This window comes from Ceratotherium simum, chromosome 10 (genome assembly GCF_057802395.1).
Source record: "Ceratotherium simum simum isolate JZ-2026a chromosome 10, ASM5780239v1, whole genome shotgun sequence".
In the NCBI taxonomy this organism is placed as follows: Eukaryota; Metazoa; Chordata; class Mammalia; order Perissodactyla; family Rhinocerotidae; genus Ceratotherium; species Ceratotherium simum.
The window spans coordinates 56369768-56394632 of record NC_141909.1 but is presented as its reverse complement, the minus strand read 5'-3'; the positions used below and the strand labels follow the sequence as shown (position 1 = coordinate 56394632).

The 24865-nt window shown below is 33.8% G+C and overlaps 1 protein-coding gene across 9 annotated transcripts in view; it reads left to right on the top strand.

Annotated features, from left to right (window-relative positions):
• TSC22D1 (TSC22 domain family member 1) overlaps positions 1-24865 on the top strand; it is a 135721-nt gene that overhangs the window by 11772 nt on the left and 99084 nt on the right. The window contains exons 3-4 of one of the 9 annotated variants that reach the window (XR_015553415.1): positions 21973-22142; positions 23032-24798. The exons of 4 other annotated variants lie outside the window; for them this stretch is intronic. Coding sequence is in view for 4 of the 5 variants with exons in the window: in XM_087436037.1 (XP_087292163.1) it covers positions 21986-22289 (304 nt within the window). In the remaining variant the exon portion in view is untranslated. Of the gene's footprint in view, positions 1-20765; positions 20836-21972; positions 24799-24865 lie in introns of those variants that run through there. 4 more of the 9 variants (XM_087436038.1, XM_087436039.1, XM_087436040.1 and 1 more) reach the window with 4 other exon arrangements.

Below are 24865 nucleotides of genomic sequence, written 5' to 3'. Positions count from 1 at the left end.
GCCACCATTTCTTTCTTACTAGTCAGTTTGACCTGGAAATCTTATGTGACCTTTCAGTGTCATTAGGCCTAGTTGACCTTTGTAGTTTTCCCTCCTTGAAACACTCAGTCTCTTTTGCTTGTAGTGATAGCCTTAGTTTCTTTCCACCTTTCTGGCCACTCCTTTTCAGTCTCTTTCAGTGTTGGAGTTTCTTTGGATTTCTGAGTCCTCTTCCCACTTTCTACCTTTTCCCTAGGTAATCATCTGTTCCATGGCTTTAAATAGTCTGTATGCTATCAACTGCTGAATGCACATCACTTGCCCACACTTCTCTTCTTAGCTTTAGACTGGTAACAGACAACTGCCTTCATAACATCTTTACTTGCACTCTCATAGGCTCTCAATCTCAACGATCATAAATTTAACTCTTCGTTACTGAATCTCTCAAATTTCTTTCTCCTTTAGTCATTCTCATTTTAGTAAATATTTTTTACTCTACTTCTTCACTTTGGACACTTGAGAGTCATTTTTATAGCTCCCTTTTCCTCATCCTCTACATTCCTGATCATTACCTTCAAAATATGTCTTGAACTCATCTTTTTTTGCTGTCTCTATTGCTACAACTCGTCTAAGATAACATATTCAACTCTCACTTATAGTACTGCAGTAGCTTCAGCCTCCTGCATACATTCTTGCCTTTCTCTAATATTATATCTTGTAGTCAGAAGGATATTCTTAAAATGGAAATCTGTTCATATCACTCACTTGCTTAAAACCCCTTAAAGCCTTCCCATTTCTTTTAGGGTAATTACTTTTTGATTTTCCTTATTTCTGGCCTCATATTATGCTACTTTCCCCCTCACTTTCTCCATTCCAGCTGCCTTCTTTCAGTTCCTCAAGTTGCCATCCATTGTTACTTTTTCCTCTAGGCTTTGGCACATGCTGTTCCTTAAGCCTGAACGTATCCCCTGTGTTACTTTACCTCCTTTCTTCCTTACAGCTTAACTATCACTTTTTGAGAGGCCTTCTCTGACAGACCAATCTAAACTTAGGTTCTTTGTTAATACTTTTAATAGTACCTTGTTCTTTTGTAATGCTTATTACAGTTTCTAATTAATTTTTGTTTTTTGTGATTATCTGTTTCATATCTTTTTAAGCTTCGTGAGCAGCAATATTTGGTTTGCTACTGTATATCCAAAGTATATTTCAACGCCTTACAGACAGTAGGTACTCAGTAAAAGTCTGCTTAATGAATAAACGAAGAAAATATTTTTTTAATATTGGCATAAGATAATCTTTTTAAAAACAGTTAGGATATATTTGAAAGGTAAATAAGTTCTTTATAGATCATGTGACAACACTGTTTTCTCTTTTAATAGAGATGATCGAGAATTGATTACTTTTTGCTGTTTGTGAGCGAAAAAGCAATGCTTAGTTGCTGCTTTTAACAAGTATTTTATGTTTATGCTTATTTTGTATTTATTTATGTTTATGCCATTAAAAGTTCCCCAACTTGAATAAAGCCAAGAAAAAATCCCATATATTTAAAATTAGAATATCGGTATTCTTCTTTATCTACTTGTGACTGGTTCAGCTATTTAGCATATAACGATTCTTAAATATCTACCTTAGAAGTCCTTTGGTACAGTTTCAACTGTTGAAAGTATAGACGTTTTAACTTGTAAAATACTACTTGTTTGTGTTAAGAGAGTTTTCTTTATTAAACAGTTTAGTAAGCATTGAGTTAACTACTTGTGTAAAATTCCTAACGGATCTATTTTACTTACAGTCATTGTAGTTACTTGTTACTAAACCAGTAAGTTGTGGGTTATGTAAAGGGAGAGGAATGGTGATAAAGCTTTGACAGTGATCAGAATTAGCAGTAAATTTAAATTGGTGAGTATTAAATAGGAGTAAAAAAGCCTTAAGAGATGAGAACTTTACTTTTAAGGTTGGGATAATTAAAAAAAAATATAGAAGATATAGAATCTGTTGTTGTAGTACAGTGATCATCAGAGGCTAGTTCTAGGAGTTTCTAAAGGTTTTCATATCCTTTTTGTGAAATATCAGTGTTAAACCTGGTTGGTTGGCTTAAAGCCATATTTGTGTTGACTGGGGAGATTTGTTGTGGCTTGATTTTATTAAGGATTCGCTTTAGATCACGGTGAATGGTATTGCCCTTCCTCATGCATGGAGCCATAGAGTAAAGGATAAGACATAAAGTAAAGGATAAGACAGGTGAGGTAGCGTCTTATTTTTCCAGGCCTCTCAGATTATTATTGTACTATCAGCTCAATGCTCAGGTTGAAGAACTTCTGATACCCTGTGTATATGCCTGAGTATTCTTTTTTGAGTAAGTTATAGATGGATTGATTATAAAATTGCTCATTGTTGATGAGACTTCATTTTCTCCCAGCTCACCTTGCTATCTAATTTCTTCAGTTATTAGGCTTTCTTAGCGTATTTTCACGTGGTAACAAACAGCATGTTGACTAGTTAGGAATGCTTTGAAGGTATAAACATATAATGGAAATAATATCTAGCATTAAATTTTTGCTATCTTAAGGCTACAATATATTTCTGGTGGTGTTGGTAATAAAACCTTACTCCTGTATGATTTTTATGGGGTTGTTTTTAACAAAGCACTTTAAAATAGATTATGTCCTCTTGAGTCCTACCAGTCTTAAAGTTGATAGGATGCTTTTGTTCAGTTTTCACAGAGGAAGAAACTGAGTCTTGGGCTCATTTATTCAGTCAGTGATTAAATATTGAGTTCCTACTATGTGTTATGTACTGTTTTTGGCTTATTCATAGACAGGCTATACAACAATTTAGTAATAATAGTAGTAATAGTTATAGTAGGAGTACTTGAAAATTTTAGTGCTTATTATGTGCAAGACTGTTCTAAGCACTTTACATATATCAACTTATTTATTCTCAGAACAACCTTATGAGGTATAAGTACCATTTTTATCCCCATTATGCAGGTAAGGAATCTGAGGCATAGAATGATTAAGTAACTTATTCAAGGTCACATAGCTAATAAGTGGAAGCAGGGATTTAAATCTAGGCAATCTGGTTCCAGAGTTTGTGCTCTTAACGACTTTTGTGCTCTTTGCTTCTGTAGCATGTGATCAGAACCAAGGTGTTCTGACTGTTGTTTCCTCAGTCAACTTAAATGCATTGGAAGGCACTAGGAACTGCAGATATTTCTTGTCTCATTATATCCTCAGGTACTGGTTTTGATCTTGAAAGTCTAGGTGGGGATGCTACTCTTGTTCTTGTACTCGAGAATATAAGCTCCATGAGAGCAAGGGCCTTACCTGTCTAGTTTACCTTTCTATTCCCACTGCATGCAGTAGTGCCTGGCTCATGGTATGTTCTGAAATATTTGTTGAATAAGTGAATTCAGACATATGGCAGAAAAAAACCCCACAAACATCCAGGATAGGGATATAATTACTGCCAAATACTTTGCCGTCCTTTTACCATTACATGCACAGCTGTTTTGATAGACAGGGGTAAGGTTCAGTTCTTCCCAGATATGTTACTGTACCTGTTATATTAAATTCTCTGTCTCTCTCTCACTGACCTATCAAATGGCTATATTTATTGAGTAGGTACTAGGTGTAAATCATTATATGTAGTAATGGTGTAAGCAAAGATGTAATCAAACATGATTCTTGCCCTCAAGGAGTGTATACAACATATACTTGGGGAAACTATATGATAATATAAGCTAAATGACAGTTTTAAATGACATGAAATAGAAAATCAGCATCAGAAATTTAGAGCTAGAAATCTAGAGATTTCATTCAACCCTTGGTGTGTAGATGGAGGAACAATACAGAGAGGTTAAGACTGACATAGTGCTACAAATGTTTCTTAGACTGTAACTAAAACTGTAGTCTCCAAAATGACATAGGAAATTGCATTCAAAGTTCACAGATGGGATAGAATTGACCTTTGGTAGGTCAGGAAAGCAGTGTTATTTGAACTGACTTTTTGAAAGTTTTGAGTTGAAGGAGAATGTTTCAGGCGGAAGAATACTAATAAAAATGAGAGAAAAAAACATTCTGGGTGTCAGTAAGGCAACAGTTGGACTTAATAGTGTAAGTTTGTCTAAGGAAGTGATAGGAAGTGACTGAAGATTGAACTGGGGAGTGATTTGGCCCTTAACACTTGTTGACTTAAGTGATATTCAAGGAAGATTAGTATAAAAGGAATCTTTTATATTAGTGTTTTATATTAGAATAAAAGTTTGGATTGGAGTGGGGGTATACCTGGAAGCAAGAAGGACCAGTTAGGATGTGTTTTTATATTATTTGTTAATGAATGAAGGAAATAGAAGCATAGTGATTTCCACTGTAAAATGATTTGGTACAGGAATCCTTTGGTTAGCAAATTTCTCAATTTATAAAAATACTGTATTCACTTTCTTAGCCTCTCCTCCTTCAAAGAAATACGTTTCTCTTCTCATTTTGAAAGAGAAAAAAAAATAACCTTATTTCCCCAAAAAGCTATTATCTATTGCTGCAGTTTTAAAGGTCTGAAGGATAAGGGGTTATAACCTTCAGGTAGGATTTTTGGCAATTTAATGTTTTCATAGAGTTTATCTGTGTCTGTAATCCAAAGCAGATGTGTCCCAAATATATTTAGTAGTGAAAAGAAATCCAAGTGAATGTGAACTAATATTTTAGGATTGGTTCTGTACATTAGTGATCGTAGAGACCTTTGCCTGTGTTCTTTTCATACGAACCAGATTCCATTGCCAGTCTCTTCCAGGCATTGGAAGGAGGAGGAATTATTTCTTCCTATTCTCTGAGCACTCCTAGGTCTCCACCAAAAGAGAAATGGTATAGATTTATTTAAAATGTGAAAAGCATTAATGCTATTATTGACACTAAATGTGAGTAATTTGATTATTTTATTGACATTTAAAGTGGCTCAGAACGAACATAACTCCTTTATATGTTGGCGCCTTTTTTCACTTGGCTTGCCGTTTTTAAATTTGAGAATATATACACATATGTGTGAGTATACATATAAAGGAATATAATTTTTTAAAAGGACATTTTGAAATTGTCCTTAGATTACAAAGTCTCCTAGGTATTTGAAAGGATGTAATTTATTTATAAGAAATATAATTTTTTTAAAAAAGGGCATTTTGAAATTGTTTCTAGATTACAGTCATGTGCCACATAATGACATTTTGGTCAACAAGGGACTGCATATATAATGGTGGTCCCATAAGATTAGTACCATATAGTCTAGGGGTCTAGTAGACTATACCATCTAGGTCTGTAGGGAAGGAAGAAATTTTCCTCTACCCTTCTAGGTTCTTCTGGCTGTTCTAAGAATTAAATTGACATGATACAGATTAACAGGAGAAAGACAAGTTTAATAACATGTATACATGGGAGAAACCCAGGAAAACAGAGTAACTCACCAAAATGGCCCCCAAGCCTTAACCTTAAATACCATCCTAAGCTAAAGACAAAAGAAGACCTTGGGGGTCAGGAGAGTCAGGGACTTCAAAGGGAAGGAAGGCAATTCACAGGTAGGTGAAAAGGAGCAAATGTTTGGAAAACAAGTGGTTTTTGGCCACACAGAAACAGAACAACACAGAGGGGAGCCCAACAAACAGGCTTTTCTAGGTTCCTCTTTGTCTACCATCTAGTTCATGTTGTGCTAAGGTGATAGCTCACTTCCTGAGAAAGGTTTTTCTTTAATCTGAATTCTTTTAGACAGTTAGGGAGGAGGTAACAAGAAAAACTTTTGAGTCTTTTGTTTCTTAAAAATAATCAGCCTAAGATAATCTTCATGTTAAAGAGTCACGTTTTGGAGTGGCAAATTTTATTCCCCTTCATTACATTCTATGATGTTACCACAACGAAATCACCTAATGAGCATTTCTTAGAACCTATTCCCGTCGTTAATTGATGCGTGAGTATACAAAGTCTCCTAGGTATTTGAAAGAATGTAATTTATTTAATAAATATATGCACAGCACTATCTTTATCCTCAAGGAGAGCCTACAGTTGAATTCAAGAATAAGTGTGTGCAGGTACATGTACATACACATATATGAAAGAAAAAGATAGCAGGTAACAGGTTCCATATATTACTCCTACTATTTTTGGTCCTTTGCTTTAGTTTTTTTCACCTATTTATAATTTATTTTGTCTTGTAATATTTATATCTATCTTTGTAAGCAGCTTGAAACATTTTAGGGAATGATTTGGGATAGGAATCCAGTAAATGGGAAAGATATGACAAGGGAGGATATGATGTGTCATAAGAGATAGTAATAAAGTAGATTCGGGAGTCAGAAGGTAAAGATCTTTTTGAGGAGGTGACATTTGAGAGAAGTTTGATAGCTACGGGGATTAATAAGTCATTTTGGTAGAAAAAATTTATACCAAAAAGGTTCAAGGTACAGGGCATATTTATAGAAAAGAACATAGGACAAAGTCTAAGTTCGTAGAAGATAGTGTCTGTAGACAGGAATATAAAAGATCAGGCTAACTTTGAAAAGCCTTAAAGGCAGAATTGAAAAGTCTGGACTTAATTGGACGTGGAACGGAGGGCCCCTGGCCTGATCAGTGATATGTTTTAGGAAAGTGCTGACTAGAGATGTCTGGTTGCTTCCTTCCTTGACAGGGTATGAGAAACTCAGTAATTCCTTGTCTGACAATGGTGGAAATGGAGGCATATTCTCTTTGTGGTTGCAGTCTGAGTTAGTGGTTTGAATCTGTGACCTTGGCCTCATTAGGAAAGCTAAGGAAGTAAGGACCCAGTCCACACATGGTAACACTCCACTTATCCAGAGGTTGAACACTGGTAACCTAATCCTTTGGAACATAGCTCTGGAATGTAAAGGCCTCCAAAACTGCTTGAAATTGCTATTACAAAATAAAGCCATGTGGGTTTTTTTTTTTTTTCCTGGCTATTTTTGCATTGCATTTCTGGTCCTTTTTTAGGCTTTTTTTTTTTTTTAAGTCTCATGTTTGCTAGCTTTATCATCTTAAAGGAGATGAGGGGAGGGGAAGGAAAAGAAATGGGATTCTGAAGCATGTAAGGTGGCAATGGGAAAGTAGCAGTTTATAGCCTGACGGCAAGGTAGGAGTTAGAAATTTTAAGAAAACTCCAAAGAAACATGATATGGTATTGAATGTTCACCAGTTGAAAGTTAGATTATGTTTGGCATGTTAAGGAAGCGGAGACATAAAGAATAAATTCCAAATGGTGTTACTTACTGAGCTATGGACAAGTAGAAAGAGACAATATTTTTAGTTGTACTTGCCTCCATTGTATCATTTAACCATTGATAAATCACTTTACTGTTCCATGTTGCTTTTTTCCTATTCTAAAATGAGGCAAGTGCTTCACATATTCCTAGCTTTCAGGCTAGTAAGGTTATTCTGTAAGAAATTCATAACATGTGTTATAAATAAAAGCTAGACCTCTACAGATAGAAATTACAGAGAATATTTTCAGTAGTACAATTAAAAGTCCCTAATAGATGCTAAGATTTAAGTAATTTATTAATAATGATTTTTATTTTTAGTGAAATTACTGGTGATAATAAATGACATATGTTACCTACTCTCATAATGTATTTTGTAGATTCTCACTAATTTAGATGTTTTGCTGTAATAAAGATTATTCCCCCCGAATTTTTTCTTTGAAAAATTTTTATTAATTACCTTTCTCAACACAGTAAATTAAATAATTGTATTAAGGGAAGCTGATTTTTCTCATTTCATATGTTTTTAATCTTTTTTTTTTTTTTTAGAAGTGGATAACCCAACCTACTTTCTTTCATAAGGAAGTTTTTATTTATGCTTAATATTAATTAATTTTGTTTTCTTTTGTCCTTTTAGCAGTTTTCTTGTATTTTCAACAATGACAAGGATTCTCTTTCTGTTGAAGAAATATTCTCATGTTTTAAAAATTACTTTTTAAAGATAATGTTCAGTGAAACTTATTAGAAAATTTATTTTGGAAAAAATACTGCTTTATAAGTTACCTTTTTTGCTTGTTTTTTGTTTCTTCAAGTGTATTATTTTGGGTGCAAGGTGGTGAGGTGAATTGAGAAAATCCCTGGTGTTGGTTATAGTGCTGTCCACTGATCAGGTGCTGATAAGCCATCAAATGTCTGGGTCTTTCATCCTCTTTAAAAGGCTTTATCACTGTAGTTTGTCTTAATTTCTTTTTTAGAGTCAGGCATGGAGCCATGTCTTATCTTTGGTTGATGGCTCCAAGTTATTATAGAATCTTGGAATAAGGGATTTGGCTGATTCCTAAGCTGTCCTTCATTTTCCTTGTGTTATATTCCTTTTTGGGAATCAACCAAACATTATGTACCAGTTATTCTCTGAAATGACAGCAGGATTTATATGTTTGTACAATCGATTATATTTTATTATTAGGAATTTTACCTATTTTAAGGTTCCAGAGGGAGAGAGTGGATCCAGAATGAGGAGATGGGGTTAGTCCACATTAGATATCTTATTAGTTTCTTGCCTCCATTTTTGAATCCCATAATAATAAACCATGATACTACATCCCACCCCTTTTAGGAACAAGTATATGTAATGCTTGTTGAAGGTATGTAATATTTGAATTAGCAACCTCTTTAGCTTTTCTTTTTCATAAAATTATAAAAGATTGATAATAAATTCATAGGGGACCTGAGGATTGTATGATGGAGGTATGGTTCTAAAATTTCTTTTACTATATTATTGGCTGATATATTACTATAGGTAAAATATTACCAAGTTAAGTAACTTGGTCACATAACTGCTAAGTCATGGAGCTAGTATTCCGTTAGATAATTTGATTCCAAAGCTGGTACTAAGTCTTAACATTCTGGAGATTGCCCTGGCCCACTGATAAGCAGCAAGAGGTGACCGCAGACAATTATAAAAAGCAGTCCTGGGCTGGCCCCATGGCTTAGCGGTTAAGTGCATGCGCCCCGCTGTTGGAGGCCGGGGTTCGGGTCCCGGGCATGCACCATCGTACTGCTTCTCCGGCCATGCTGAGGCCCCGTCCCACATACAGCAACTAGAAGGATGTGCAGCTATGACATACAACTATCTACGGGGCTTTGGGGGGAAAATAAATAAATAAAATTAAAAAAAAAATAAAATAAAAAGCAGTCCTTAAGCTACTAGTATGGAGGCATTTGGCCCTATAGATTTTTTTGATTCCTCATAGAGTTGTACAGTTGTACAGTGACTGATGTTCCTAATGATGATCCTTTCAATCTTAATTTAGTTATTATTTTCTCTTAATGCATTTTGAAAACATTTTCTACCCCAAATGATTAAATTTTCCAAATTTTTGCTACAGAATTAACTTTAAATTTGGAAAATTTGCTTAAGTGGAATTCCGTTTCTGAAGGATAAATGAAGATAGAGATTGTTTAAAGACATGAACATTTCAATAAATTAGATTGGTAGCCTTCCATTGATCTCTGTGAGCTTTTACTATAAGCTGTTGATACTTAGGGTATTTTTTTGTTTAATGTGATCAAATAATATTAAAATACTTTCTTAAAGTAGAAAACTCACTTTAATCAATGGAATCATAATGACATTTTATGAATCAGATCTTTAATTTTGAATGGTTACAGATTATATTCACATCACATGCTTATTATTGGAACAAGAAAATGCTAATTTACATGAATTGTGCTGTATTTGAGCTTATGAATATGTGACCTAAATGCCATTAATACCAGTGGTCCGAGTTAGAGGCTCAGCTCATGAGTAGGAGAGAAGAAAACAGAGAAATAGAAAGGTAGTAGAAGACCAGTAAAGGGGATGGAAGGGAAAGAAGATCTGGTGAGAACTGATAGTTTATTAAACAGTTTTATTACCTACATCTGTAAATTTAGCCTTATAAGGTATTTTAGAAAAATTAGCTAATAAGCTAGTTTAAGCCATTGTCTGTGAACATAGAAGGCTTTTTACAGTTCTGTTCTGGCATTCTGTTCTTTTCTGGTGTTGTGATGATCTATTTATTTAAGAAATATATACTGAATGATTATTTTGTATGTTAGTACTGAGCAAAGGTACTAAGGATACAAAGAAGACAAGTCATGGTTTTGGTCTAGTATCCTGAAAAAGCATCATAAGATCTTGATATGTCTTCTGAATTGTCCAAATTAACTTCTATTATGTTTAGTTTTTATTCTGTATAGGGTGTGCATGACAGCTTTTTTTATTCAAATAAGTTGATTAATCTAGGCTATAGATTAATGAGCACAGAGCATAATGAGATGGAGTTTAATGACCATTAGCCTTGGCATCAGGTCTGGCATCTAATCGTGTTTATGCTACCTCTTCATTGTATGACCTTTGTAAATGTAAATGTAAGCCCAATTTCCTTACCTGTTAAGTGGGGGTAATAGCTACCCTTGCACTGTTGTTGGGAGGATTAAAGGAGATAAGTGTGTAATGCACCTAGTTCATTTCCTAGTAGTTTTGTAAATGGTAGCTGCTCTTATTACTGTGCCAAATAAGAATGATTCCTTTCTTAAGCACTATAAGTTTAAGTTAAAAGCTTGCCTACATATTCAGAGACTGTCTACGTACTATAGCGTTCTAAACCAGTGATTCTGCGCCTTTGTGTCATTTTTGGTGTAGCCTTTCTCACCTGGGGCTTCGTAAGAGAATTAATTCCTACAGGAAAAGAGTGACTACTCTCTCAATTCTCCTAAGAATGGTGTGTATCTAGTATCACCATTATAGATGCATAAGAGAAAAGTCAATTTATTAAGTGTAATGGAGGCATCAGGGGTTAATGCTTTTGCTGAATCCCAGGCTGCTAGGATTATACTATATCTGACTATTTGAGAAGTGCTTTGGAATTCTTAAATTTACAGAAACAAAAGTTGTTACAAAGCATACCTTCCTCTCTTTCTTAACGAGGGTAGGGGTACTTAGAAGGAATTTAGTGTCATGTAGCAGTTTAATACTCCAAAATAGAACTATTACCCTAATCAAATGATTCTTAACCTTTTTTTATTGTAAAGATTGTTTTAGATGGGGCATAATGCCCTGAAGACCGTCTGTTCCCGACTCAGTTCCATACGGAACTGAAGACTGTCTCCTTAGAATGAATGGAATTAATCAGTTTGTTTTTAATAAGAGAATGAGTCAGTACCTGGTTTTTAAGTTTCAAACATTCATTGAACTGGATTTTGAAATCTAGTATAAAAGTTTCAAAACTAGAGCCCAGAAATACTGGGGAATGCTTTTTGTTATAAACATCTTGGAGTTTGACATGGCATTTTAGTTTATTAAAGACTGAGAAATTCTGCAGAAGAGAGACAATTTAATTATTGACTCCAACTCTTTTGATTGTTTAACATCTATTAATGTCCTGTAGAACTAGAGTTCCTTGGAACACACTTTGGGAAGTGTTAACCCACTTCATTTTATATATGAGAAATGTCCTGGGTCATATAGTTAAGTGATGGCAGGCTTCAAACTACATGTAACCCATCTCTACATTTATTGTTCTGCCCTGACAGTTCCTTTTCTGCTTTACTGCCCTAATTTTTTGTAAGTATTTGATTTATGTTAGAAATAAAAGTATAACTGTTGTCATGTGAGAGTATATACTAAGTGAACCATCTGGCAGAAGTTTAGGAACATATTTTGAGAAGTATAGCACTGACATGTTTGCAGCCTCATTTAATTGGCCCTGTCATTGTAAATGGTTTGCAGACATTAGGGATAGACTTGATACGATTTAGTATGTTCCTTGGGGAAATCTGTAAATAGGATAGAAAGAACTAGTTAACTCCATAAACCTTCAAAGATAGGGAAGCTAATCAGAGTTTGTTCTGTGCTTCAATTACCGTTAATATAGAACATTTTTACTAACTTTACTTTGTGTTTCTTATGTTTTAGAGTTTAGAGTTAAAACTTGACGTTGCTAACAAAGTAAAGGAGCCAATTGAACATTCTCATCTCCCATTTATCCATTTCCTATGTTACACTTATTTGAGAAATGGAATAGGAAAGAAGTACAAAAAGGGATGTCAAAATACAAGGAGAAAAACTGAAGTCTTTTTGGGACTAGATGACTTATCAAAGGGGTGAAAAGAATGGTTATTGGAGATGTTTCTGAAGATACGTTGGGAGATTAAGCAAGGAATTTTTGGCTCTTGGGAATGTCTTTTAAGATAGACCACCATAAAACTGCAGAAAGTTAGAATTTTTAAAGTAATAGCTGCATTTGACAGTTTCAGAAATTTGATTCAAGTTTTGAAGGAAGAATGGAAAGATTTTCTTTTTCTACTTAGAAATACTATAATCTGGTATTACTTCTGAATAAAATTTAAAGGAGTGACTTATTAAAACCTGAGGGAGTATACTTGAGTTTCATTTTGTTCTTTTGAGCTAACATCTGTTGCCAATCCTCCTCTTTTTGCTGAGGAAGACTGGCCCTGGGCTAACAGCCGTGCCCATCTTCCTCTGCTTTACATGGGATGCCGCCACAGCATGGCTTGACAAGCAGTGCGCTGGTCCGTGCCTGGGATCCAAACCTGCTAACCGTGGGTCGCTGAAGCAGAGCGTGCCAACTTAACTGCTACCCTAGCGGGCCGGGCCCGGAGTTTCATTTTCTTAGTGAAAGTATATCCACATATGAAGTTTTCTCACTTGCTAAATCGAGGACTTGAGTTCTAGTAGTATTGGCACTTTCAAGGGCTAAAAGCCAAGATGTGTTGTGGCTTTTACAGAGTTTTATTCATAGCCCATATGATGTTAAGTAAACTTCACATATCTCTTATATCATATTATATTTCTTAAATTGTTAGCTTGATGGTGATGATAAGATTCTTTTCCTTTCCTACGTTTCACCATTTTCTTTTTGGCAGTATTTTCCTTTTCAAGACATGGATTGTGACTATGAAAATCTTATTCCCAAAATGTTTGGAAAGTAGAATCAGCTGTGAAAGCTATGGTCAGTAAAATAGCAGGATTATAGTTATTTTCCAGGATTTAAATTTGTGTTAGCGTATCAGGTTGGGCATTTTTCGTTTTTCTGGTTTGTAGTCTTATTACTGTGTAGAAATTAACTACCTGATGAGTAGTTGACAAACAGGCTTTCAAAATTTCTGATGGTTTACTGACATGGGCCCTAAGGTTCAGGATGCGCTTTCTCCAAGACATCATGGATGCTATTGACGTTATGAGTTTCTTTTTTTGTCACTGCAGGCTCAGTGGCCAGAAAAGTTATATATAATAGTATAGAGTAGATTAAAGGCCTTATTTGTAATTAGATATCTGTCCTTGTCTTTTAAAAAATCTACCCGAGTTTATTGATAAAGAATTGGAAAGCACCCTGTTCTTAAATAAAGTATTGAGTGCTTCTAATATCATATTTACATTGATATGATTGTATTATATTGATTTTTGTTAGACTCAAATTGAGATGAGGAAGAGAATGACCTTCCTTTGATCTTGTCTTAATATACAGAAGAATTTGGGTAGATATATTGTAAGCTACTTGCAAATAATTTTTAAAATATATTAAAATTTATGACAACTACAATATCCATGCAGAATATAAAGAATATTATATACTTGATATACTTTATAACAAACTAAAGACTGTTCTCTGGGTAGCAGAATTGAGCTCTGAATCAGTAGAGAATAAAATCTAATTTGTTATTGTCAGATTATTATTTTAATCATGCTCATAACAGAAATAATGACTTAAATTGTAGATATAATGTTTAAATTACATTAAGATAATTAAACTCATTAAACTCTTGATGAAATTCTCATACATTTAAAAGACTACCCTATATATTTGTCAGGCAAATCAATAGATCTGTAACATGTAAACTAGAAATTCAAAGTAGAAAAAAACCTTTCTGCATCTTGCTTTTTCATAGATACTTAAAAGATGAGAGGGATTTCTGATTACCATTTCAACATACTTTTAGATATAGACTTTTCAGGTTCAATAGAAACATCTGTTCCTAGATTATTTATGTTGCTGGTATTGTTTTGCTACTCCTTATTTCTAAGTTTTATTGCCTTTTTTGTCAAACTTGCATAGGTTGATAGAAATGGCAACGCAAAGAACTGTCAACTGATCTATGTTTAAGTGGAATTGAAGAATTTCAGAATTCTATTTAGAATGTGTTTATTCTAGCATTTTATCATATAAGTATTTAAAAAGAAAATATTGTTAACCAAAATAATATGATTTGGAAAAGTATAAAATTAATTAAAACACAGAATCCTGGAGACAAACTGGTTTTGAATTTCCTGCTTTATAACTTACTAGGTGTGTGATCTTAGGTGAGTTACTTCACTACTTTTTGTGCCTTAGTGTCCTTATTGGTAAAATTGTGATGATTATAATATTGTGTGGCATAGAGTTACTGTGAGGATTGAATGAGGCAGTATATATAAAATTACTTGCCCTATACTAAGCTCTCAATAAATGTAGCAAAACAGAAGGTTACGAATATTTACTTGTAACTGATTTTATAGGTGAAGGTAAGTTATTTGGGAGTTTGATTTGATTTTTAGTAAGAAAACATGTAAGAGTAATATTTATGGCACTAAACTTTGTTTCCTATGGAAATTTTTAAAGAAAAAAGAACAGAAGTTTTTATTTCTTCCATTTTTATAGTGCAGGAATAAAAATTCATTTGTGATAATTTAAATTTGAAGACCTTTTGTTTCTTTATCCACCTTCTCTATCATGCACTTGCTGTAGTCTGGAGTTATTTATTTCCACACTAGCTGTTGAACATAAACATAATTCAGTTTTTCTGTTTGTAGGTGAGATTTACTCTTTTAATCTCCTACATGGTTTCTTCTGAATCAAAGTTCTCTGTATAGAGAGAACTATTTACCAAAGAAATTAAAAAACATAAGCAAGACTATCACCATCTGATTACTTTTCTGATATTAGTACAGAACATGACATAAGGTTGTCATTTCCATTAGGATCTGTTTTTAAAAAGAAAGATTGGAGTGAACTTCTCATATCAATACAAAAATGTAGATTTATATTTCTTCTCAATGAATATTCCATAACTGTGTCAAATATGGTACCTTATCCAGAAGCATTTGTTTTATTTTTTATTTTTACCTGTTTTAAAATAATTTTAGACCTACCAAAAAGTTGGAAAAATAGTACGTAGAGTTCCCATATGCCTTCACCCAGCTTTCCCTAATGTTCATATTTTGTATAACCATAGAACAAATGTAGAAATCAGGAATTAGTATTAATACTAACCAATGTGTAAACTTCGTTTGAATTATTACCATTGTCTGCTAAATGACCCTTTTCTGGTCCAGGATCCAACCTCGGATCTCATATTGTACTAAATTTTGTGTCTCTTTAGTCTCCTTCAGTCTGGGCTGATTCTTCATTCTCTCTTTGCCTTTCATGACCTTGACACTTTTGAAGAGTACTAGCTAGTTAGAATGTCCCTCAATTTGTGTGTCTGATGTTTTCTCATGATCAGATTGAGATTATGCATTTTTGGCAAGGATACCATAGAAGTGATGTTATGTCCCTACCAGTGTGTTATATCAGGAGGTACATGATATCGATTTGTCCTGTTATTGCTGATGTTATCTTAATCATTTGGTTAAGGAGGTGCTGCCAGGTTTCTACACTGTTAAATTACTCTTCCCTTTTGTAAATAACAAGTGTCTTGAAGGGAGATATTTTGAGACTATGTAAATATCTTGTTTCTCATCATACTTCCACCCATTAATTTTAACATCCATTGATGATTCTTGCTTGATCAGAACCTCTTGAATTTAATTCTTTAACATCTTTTTGTTGTTGACTGACGTATCATATGTCTTGTCATAGATGGATAAGAATCACAAAGGAATTAATATAAAGGCAATCTAATTAAAACGCAAATATTTTTCTTTTATAGTCTTTTCTATTCATCTTTTTCTGAATGCTCTCATTATGAATGTAGCACAACACTGGATCCTGGAATAAAAAATGTGGTAGAAAGATGATCCTTTTTTTTTTTTTAATACCTTATATGTACTTCAGTATATGCTGGCCATTATAAGAACAAAGCCAAATATTTCATACTAGCAAAATAAACAAATGAAAAAGATGCTAGAGGGATAAAAGTAATGGGCTAGGTTAATTATGAAAAAAATTTGCCAGAGTAATTTAGAGATTTTTCTTAAAATTACTTATACTGGAGTTTTCTTTTTTTGTCAAATATGGAAGCCTTTTTCCTTCAAAGGAGGCAGTGGCAAATTTAAATGTTTCTGTGTTTTGTCTTTTTGACCCTGAAGTTGCCTTCTTAAAGGCAGTTTGACCCTTAATGTGACTTTTTTTATAGTTGATATGTATTTTTATGATTGCCTTTTATCTTTTGTTCTATAGTGGATTAACTACTCTAAAAATATATTGTACTGTGCATTGTTTATTTTTTTTGAGGAAGATTGGACCTGAGCTAACATCTGTTGCCAACCTTCCTCCTTTTTTCCTTTTTTTTTCCCTCCCCAAAGCCCCAGTAGATAGTTGTGTGTCATAGTTGTACATCCTTCCAGTTGCTCTGTGTGGGATGCTGCCTCAGCATGCCTTGACGAGTGGTGCTGAGGTCTGAGCCCAGGATTTGAACCAGTGAACCCCAGGCCGCCAAAGCAGAACATGCGAAGCCAACCCCTACGCCACCGGTCTGACCCCACGTTGTTTTTTTTAATCTGTTTTACTTCTTCATCTTATACCTTGGTCAGTGGAGCATGAAAACACAGTTAGGTTAGTTATCTGTTTCTTGTTTATCTTTTAACAAATACTTGACATTTGAATCTAGTGGAGTAACTTAAATCCCAGTAACATTTCTGGATAATACTGTTTTCCAAGAGGATGAAGATAAAATATATAGTAGCCCCCCTTATCTGCGGTTTCTTTCACTTTTCCCGGTTTCTGTTACCTGTGGTCAACCGTGGTCCAAAAATATTAAATGGAAAATTTCAGAAATAAACAATTCATAAGTTTTAAGTTGTGCACTGTTCTGAGTAGCGTGATGAAATCTTGTGCCGTCCTGCTCTGTTCCACCCAGGACATGAATCGTCCGTTTGACCAGCGTATCCACGCTGTATATGCTACCCGTCCATTAGTCACTTAGTTGCCATTTCAGTTATCAGATTGACTGTTGTGTTATGCAGTGCTTGTGTTCAAGTAACCCTTATTTTACTTAATAATGGCCCCAAAGCGCAAGAGTGGTGATGCTGGCAATTCCTGTATGCCAAGGAGAAGCTATAAAGTGCTGCTTGTAAGTGAAACGTGAAAGTTCTCGACTTAATAAGGAAAGAAAAAAAACTCATATGCTAAGATCTACTGTAACTTTTATTACAGTATATTGTGTTATAATTGCTCTATTTTATTATTAGGTATTGTTGTTAATCTCTTTCTTTGCCTAATTTATAAATTAAACTTTATCATAGGTATGTATGTATAGGGAAAAACATAGTATATATAGGGTTTGGTACTTCCATGGTTTCAGGCATCCATTGGGGGTCTTGGAACATGTCTCCCATGGATAAGGGGGGACTACTGTATTGACATATCTTGGAATTTGGTTAGATGTTGAGTTCTTAAAACATTCTGATAGTTAGGGATTTTCATTCTCATTACAATTTTCTTCTCTTTTAGGAGACTGCTTTCCATGATTAAGTGTGTATCTTCATAATGCTATGCATTCCTTAAAGTTCTAGGCTTTCTTCCCTATTTTGGTGTTTTTAAGGTGTATCCCATTTGACAATATATACAAGATTGTGGTTTAGAAATAATCTTTTCCTCCAGAGTCAATACAGTACCACGGCTAACTAATTCTAAGGAAGCTGAGTTTTGTTTGCTTGCTTTTTGTCAAGATCTCTCACTTTTTAAAATCGAAAATTTGAAATTGGATGTTCTGACAATATCTGGTTTGTTTTCTTACTAATTTTAAATCTGGAAAAGAACATTAGAAAGTCTATAATGGGTGTGGTAATTTAGCTAAAATTTGTATCATCTCAGGATATCTTTGAAATTTCTGCTGACCATACTCAAAATTAATCCTAGAAGCTGATGACGCCCAAAAGAGATCCATGAAAATAATGTAATACTTTCGATAGTTTTTATTGTTTTTAGGATTAGAAAGTTGAACTTTTTAGTGGCTATGTTAGATATCGGCCCCTTGACAAAATGCTCTTTTTCTTACTTTGTGTTCCTTGATCAGTATACTTCATTCATTTGTAAAACATGTATTGAATTTACTTAACTTAGTGTGCCAAGCACTCTTCCAGGGGCTGGAGATACAGACTCACTGCTTCTGTTAAGGATGTTCTTTCATTTTCTTAATGCTAGCTAGGACTGTTCTGGATACTTGGAGAGATTTGTGAGAAATTCTTTTTGTTTTTTACAGAAGTGCCTTAGAAGCAGTAAGAATGAGTGATAAAAGATGAATAAAAAGATTACATCATACTTCCAATTTAGTGTAGAATATCTTATTTTATGGATAATCTGTGAGTTTATAAATTAACGGGTTCAATTTCAGATCAGTTAGAATGCAAGTGAAAAGAAATCATAGTCCCTTTGTAGAAATGTGTTACCTTCTATTTCATTGCTTAAAATTGATTAGGTGTAGTTTTCCTTCTTTCTTCGATATTAGAAATGCTTAAAACTAATAAGCAGTATATGCTCATTTAATAATTTAGTATAAGAAGAAATACTGCAAATAGTCTACTTTGTACATTTCAGGAGATTTTCTGAGTGGTATTTATATAGAAAATACTTATATTTGTTTCTAATTTGAATATAACTGGATTTTCAGTAAGAATCTTTAAAAACTTAAGTATTTACGGAAAATATTAAAATGATTTTATTGAGGTACTGTTATATTAATAGACCTTGTAACATCCATTTGGGTTTATTTGTGGAGTTTTAGCATTGCTGATTTTGTTAGTTTTGGTTTGGAATTTATTCTCTAGTGGTTGAAATGCAAGTCCTGCAGTGGACTGACTACTTACTATTTTTCCCTCTCTTGAAATATCACATGGAAAAATGCTGTCTATTAAAATAGAATTAGGTAAGGTCCTACTGTGTCATTCTTATGAGTCTGCATCAATAGTAGGCTCAAACAGATTGCTCTTTCTTGTTTGAATAATGATCTCATTTTGAAAGTGCTTTTACATTTTTCTATATAAATGATACATTATCAAATCCATAGTCTTCATAAATTATTTACTCCTGAAGCGAGAGAGATACCAGCTCTCCTCAATGATTCAAAATAATTTCTATTTAGGGAAATCTGTTTGTTTGTTCATTTTTGAGTATGAAGATGTTGAATCCACAAGTTTTGGTACTTCAGGCCAAGTAAAGAAGTTATATCCTGGAAGTAATCTGACTTGGGAGAAGTTTATAAGAGGATCTACTTCTCCAGCCAATTCTCGTTATTTAACTTGCCCTGTAACCTAACCTAAGGACATTTGTTTTTTTTAATCTAAGTTTGTTGTATTTTTAATTTATATATTCTGTGTGGTGTGGTAAATAAAGGGTTTGGAGCTTCTACTGAAGGAGAAATGGTAAACTTAGCCCAATATTAATCTGAGCAAGATATGATTTCTTGGAAGTTGTTTTTCATTATTCAAAGTGAAGTGGGGCCTGTAAGCTTAAAAATAAAACTGCCAGGTGTATTTCCTGTTCCAAAATGGAATGCTCCCTTTTTGCCTGTATTTTCAATCAGATATTTTGTTACTACTGATTAGTATTCAAGAAATGAAGAAAAACTGGAAAATTTGGAAAATCATATCATGTTTGTAGTTTCTGAATACATTTTTTAACTATATCTTAATGAAAGTAGTTAAGTTTTACTTAGATCTTATTAATTTGGAAATCTTTAATTTTTCGTGGTTTATATTGAAATATTATTAGGCATGAAAAAGAATTATTTGTCAAGGAAATTGATTAGAAAAGACTAGAGGATGATCGTTTAATAATTTTAAAAGCACTTTTATAGCACCTCTTTGTACTGTATAGGTACACTGAAAACATAAATAAGATAGCTCGGATGTGTTCAGTTTAAGCCTTTCTCATCTGTTGAAGTGCTACCCCTTAAGGACTCCAGCTGTGGAAAACTTTGTTAATCTGTTTGAGATGTTTGGACTCTTGAAAATACCTAATTAGATTGCATTTCTTGAGATATGCAGTATTCAGATCTTTTTCTAATTTCTGCTCCTTTCCTCTCGTTATCCCTCATATACCGCCTCAATATGATTTTACTGTAAAATACTGTTTTAAGCTATTGCTCAAAAAATATTGTCTCTTCAAAACTAAAAGACTTGAGCACTTAAAATCTATTGGAACCTTAAAATGAAAAAGTAGCTGCCATGTAGGCTCATAAAGTCCTTATGTAGTTGTTTATTTGATACCTCTTGCTGGATGGCATTTTCACCCCCTTGACTTCTTTCAGATTTCTTTTTTCATTTCTTTCTTTCTTTAATTTTTGGAAATTGCAGCTTTGATGGTTAAAATCATAGGTTTTCTTTTCTTCAAACTGTTTTCTTTTCTCACTTGTACAGAATTGAATATATTCCTAGAAGCAGAAGGGTTAGCTTGTTCTTTCATCTTTAGGCTTGTACAAAAATTTAGTCTAAATGTTGTTAGGTAATGGAATAACCATTCCTTTTCAGCTATTGGTATATTTCCAAACTGGCCGGCAGAGCCAGGAGGAAGTGAAGGCATAAAAAACTAACTTTGGTTGGTTGCTACCTTCTTAGTGCTGAGAATATAACCTTTGTTGGTTGATTGATAGAGAACAAGAGAGCACAATCCTCGTTCCACTAACAGGTAAGGAACCCTGTGATAATCAGTTGGTGTGAGAGAGAGATTACTTGATAGCATTGTTTTTTCCTTAATTTACCCCAAAATATAACATGTCCCTGGAATAGGATAGTGTGACTCTGTTCCATATAGCAGGAATGTGCAACACCTTTCTGTTTAGAATAAGATCTGAAATTTAATAGGGATGTATCACTCTCTACCACAAAATATAATTGATCTTTTTTTCACTGTTAAAATTTATCCTGCAGTCCCTGTAACTTTAAATACATATCTGCCTATCTTATTCTCATTTCGGCTTTTCCTTGATCAGATGCTATATGCTTTGAACTTCCTTCTCTTATTTACCTTATTCCTATAATAAAGCAAACTGTTTTCCAGTATCTTTATCATCATCTGTTATTTGGGTATATCTTACTGCTTTAATTTCTGCATTGTAGCTGTTAATGATTATTTCCTAGTCCTTCTTGACCCCCAACCAAATGATCATACATTTTAAAAAGACTTTTAGTCTATATTGCCTGTGTCCACTGTTCTGCCCTCCCACTTTTAAATATGAGTGCTTAAAGAATAGATCTTTTTCAGTGACAGTAGCCATAACTTGATAAAATTCAGGTTTAGCTTTGTATTGATATAATATGGGACTGTAGTCTGATTAATTCTTTAAATTATGGAAGATTTAAAAACTGAGAACAAATTCAGCTTCTTAGACAATTCCCAAGGTTTAGTAGTATTAGTATACCTGTTAATATGCTTGATTCTGTTTCTACTGTTCAGTCTATCTTCTCTTTGACAGAAGAATTAACTGGGACTCCTGCTTTGATATACCTGAGGTTGAGTGCCTTTCCCTGTCCCTTTAAGACAACTGTGATCTTGTTTCCAGTCATAATTTGTCATTTTTCGATTTGGTCTTCCACTTGAAGTTGAGTGGTTTGTCACAGAGTGTGTTATAGCTTAGACCAAGATAGGTCCCTTCTTAATAGTTACTGAGGAATTAATCATTTGTGGTGACTGACTTCCAAAATTCAAATTAAGAAAGCATGCCCAGAGGTAGCTCCTTTTTATCCTGAGGATAAGTCATTACAAACTCAAATGACTGGAGAATGTAATTTCTTAATAAGAATTTTTTCTTAAATCTATATTCAGCTCTCTATTTCAGTGCTTCTCTCCTACCAGAGGTGCAAGGAGTGATCCTAGAACCACAGATACAGCCAAGACCACGGAGAGCTTTTGACGTCAGGGGTCCACTTTCTCCACTGAACCCTTGGAGGCAGAATATCCAGCTTCTGGAGAGAGTGGGAAAGGATAATAAACAAGTGGGTGCTTTCCATTATTTACTTGGGTTTATTTATAGATTGGAGTGTCCTTCCATTGCCCATTTAATTCTACTGGTAAACTCCTTGGGTTCGTATAAGAACCAAGTGGGGCTGCAGTCTGTTTGTTTTTCTAGGAATGCTGACTAGTGCCCATTCAAAAAAGAGACCAAGAATTTATTTAATTTTCTCTCCAGATAATTAAAGCAGTGGATGATTTGGGGCACTTGATTTGGTGAATGCCTGTGTAGTCCACAGGAATTTTACAAAGGGAATATTTGCCCATTTTAGCCTTTAATGGTATTAGTGGACTTCTAAGTGCTCTTTTATATTCCAGTAAGTAAGAAGTTTCTGTATTTCATCTTTGGGCAAGCTGGACATCTGAATTCTCCTAAATTACACAGTCTGATGTCCAGGTATTATCTTACCCTGTTAGTGAGAACTTTTTGGTCTTTTTTCTACCTCAACTTTAGGACTTCATATTAACTAGATCTTTTAGAAGATGCAATGATAATACCATTATGGTTTTACTGTCAAATCTAGGCTTCATTCTTTAATGAGATAAATATGAATGAATATAAGTTTTAGGATATAATATCCCTGAAAGCTATGTTAAATATACTCACAAGTAGTTTTCCAGTCCCCAGGAATAATATTATTTGTGGCAAAATAGCCTTGTCCTAGATGTTTCCCATGGCATTAAGATGGTTTTCTCTTAGTTTCTTTGATGCCAAGGGTAGGATTTGATTCCAGGAAGTTCTTATCATCTACAGTGGGTAGAACGTGAACTTGGTGCTTTTGGCAAGTTTTCATTTTTCCTTGGTGGATTCCCTCTGTGACTCCAGGTATCTTGATAATGGGAGACCGGTTTATTTGTTCTCTAATTGCCCAGATTTCTTTCAACTGGTAAACATCATACTTCAGCAAAAGGAACTCTTCTAGCAGAGCCTTCATGGATGATATCTGTCACACATGCAGCACCTGCAATTTGGAAGGCAGTGGTGAACGGAGCCATGCAATGTATCTAGAAGACACAAGGATGAGAGAGCCACCTGATCTTGTCATTTGTAAACTTTAAGATTTACTCTGGTGTACTCTTGGTCTGGAAATGGAAAGGCTCAAATAATGAAATAATTTTTTCAGATTGGAATTTTACATGGTCATGAAAATATTCCTTTTTATTCAGAAGATTGAAATAGAGGAAGCATGAGAGATTCCTTTATTTTAAAAGCAGCTCTCTGTATCTGTTTGACTTAAAAGATTTGTGGGATTGAAAATCACCTTAATGAAGCAGGCGAACGTTTTTTTTTTAGTAGTATGGGAGATCCAGAAATCTTAATGAAACTGTTTTTTGTTGCCTGACACTGAAAGGAACTGCTAAATAAAGAGTGAACTTCTTAATTATTCCCAAATTACTTTTAATATTATGATACACTCTTTTAGCTTAGCCTTTTCTGGTCTTAAGCCTTATTTGTAGTTGTCAAATCAACAAGATTCCAGTAGAGAAGTAGAAGAGACATCTTTTGAGATCACAGTAGCTTGGTTGGTCTTCTAAAGTAGTAAATACCTGTTAAGCTTGAGGTATTGTTCTGCGCTGAAGGCATACTAAAGTTTGAATGATACTGAAATGGGTATTTTAGAGAGCAAAGGCAATTATTAGTATTAGAAGAAGCCTCTACGTGTGAATAAGTGTTGCAAAATAGTTATCCAGACTATCAAATAATTGATGCAATTAAGTTATCAAAATGGTTCTGTTTCTCTCTTTGCTATCTATTAACCGGTCAGTCAAAAGCTATTACAGAAGTTTTTACAAGTTACCCGCTGCTGCCAGTTTTATTTGGTATAAATTTTAAGAATAAAAATTCTACAGTTATTAATATGAAAGCATCTAAAATGTTTTAGGGATCTTAAGGGTTTTAGAAACCATGTTTGCTAAGTTATAACCTGGCCTTTAATCTTTCTTGGCTATGTATGAGAACTGTTTTTTCCTCATTAATTATAAATACATTTTTGTATGTATAATACTTAAAAGTAAGTTTAAAAGATCAATTTGAATTAAAATTTCCCTAGAGAGCTCTGCATTCCCATAAATGATTACAGCTTTTTATGCTTGATTTGTTTTTGTTAAATGTTAATGACAGTTTTTACAACACATATAAATTAAAACATAACTACTCAACATTTTAGAAAGAACTCGGGGGAACTGAAAGTGAAATTTGCTTGGAAATTAAGTTAGTTGAACTCTTTGAACTACAGTACAAACCAGTTTATGGCCTGCGAAATTATTAGCCTTTTGTTTCAGCTTTGAAGATGGAAGTGATTTAATCTCTTAATCTCATGCTTTGATTAAATTTTAGCTCTGTTCCTTAAAGTGTGGAAAAGAAATGTAAGTGCATTTCTATTCACCTCATGCCACTAAAAACTATTTAAAAGTGAAACTTTTTGTATATTAATGTGAACTGATTTGTTTAAACTTTTATTTTGATACATTTTCCTTTCAGATTTTTTTATATTTCGTGTCACAATATGCAATCGTATTTTCCAGTGTTTATTTTATGAATATTAATATAAGCTAATTTTTTTTCTAGAATGACTATGTAATATTTGTAATATGTGATCATTTGAAAACTAATAAATATTTTCTCCATGAAAAAATGCACTTACTGATAAATGGCTTATTTTTGTTTCAGGAGTAGAAAATGAAAACTACAACAGTATTTTTAAGT